General features: G+C 36.8%; 1 protein-coding gene across 1 annotated transcript; it reads right to left on the minus strand.

Moving 5' to 3' along the window:
* Nucleotides 1–398: 398 nt before the first annotated feature.
* LOC120589015 (mitochondrial import inner membrane translocase subunit Tim9-like) lies at nucleotides 399–667 on the minus strand. The gene is given in 4 exon segments (XM_039846413.1): nucleotides 399–452; nucleotides 537–569; nucleotides 571–598; nucleotides 600–667. Coding segments are annotated over 4 exon segments (183 nt in total).
* Nucleotides 668–869: the final 202 nt, after the last annotated feature.

The raw sequence follows: 869 nt of genomic DNA on the forward strand, positions 1-869 counted from the left end.
AAAATATCTAGCTTTTATTTTCTTCCCCAGATATTTTACTTTTAGTAATAAAACTTTTTTTTTCTATCTCATAAATGACTGAACACATATTTTGCTTTAAAATTAAAAGTCACAATTGAAACAATGGCTTATTTTTCCAATCAAATGACTAAGCTGTTGAATCTTAAAGCTTCAACAAATGTTGCATCTTCTTATTTTTATTGAACAATAAGACCTTCTATTTTTATTATTCCTGGTAAACAGCAATTTTGTTTCTCCAGTGGTTTCCATTTGCCAGTCATGACAGATGGTTTAACATGGTGGCTACTGCTTTCAGGGGATTCTATCAGATGAATCCTCATTTCCAGTGCAACAGCTGTTGGCAATCTTTCATGAAAAGTTCATTCATCAGGGCTTCTCTATTGTTGTTGGCCAAGGACTCCTGCTTTGGCTGGCAGAGTTTCATTCTGCTGAATATGATATTCCTGAAATCTCATGGATATTCTTTGTGTCAGTTTTAAATATTTCTGTAAGCAATGTTCTGAACATGTGGTCTTTTCAGGTTTTACTTCTCTTCTTGTGGAGTCTTTTAACACAGTCCAAAAAGCAAATTTCTGTGTTTATTGTAGGTTCCAAGAAATTCCTTAAACTGTTTGATCTGATCAGATTCTAGCATTTGTGCAGCCATATTCTTTTGGTACGTTTATTAGTTGCCTTTTCTGATGCATGAGTTTCCTTTCTTTTCTGGAAAAGTAGTTATCCAACCTGTGCTTGAATGCCTCCAGTGAGGCCTGATTTCTTAAGCACAGGCTCTGACCTCAGGCAACAGCCTGAGGCTGGGGGAACTGCGCTGCCAATAGAGTCCAGGGATGGAGAGCCTGTCTAGCTTT

This window comes from Pteropus medius, unplaced genomic scaffold (assembly GCF_902729225.1).
Source record: "Pteropus medius unplaced genomic scaffold, Ma_sr-lr_union100, whole genome shotgun sequence".
Lineage (NCBI taxonomy): Eukaryota > Metazoa > Chordata > Mammalia > Chiroptera > Pteropodidae > Pteropus > Pteropus medius.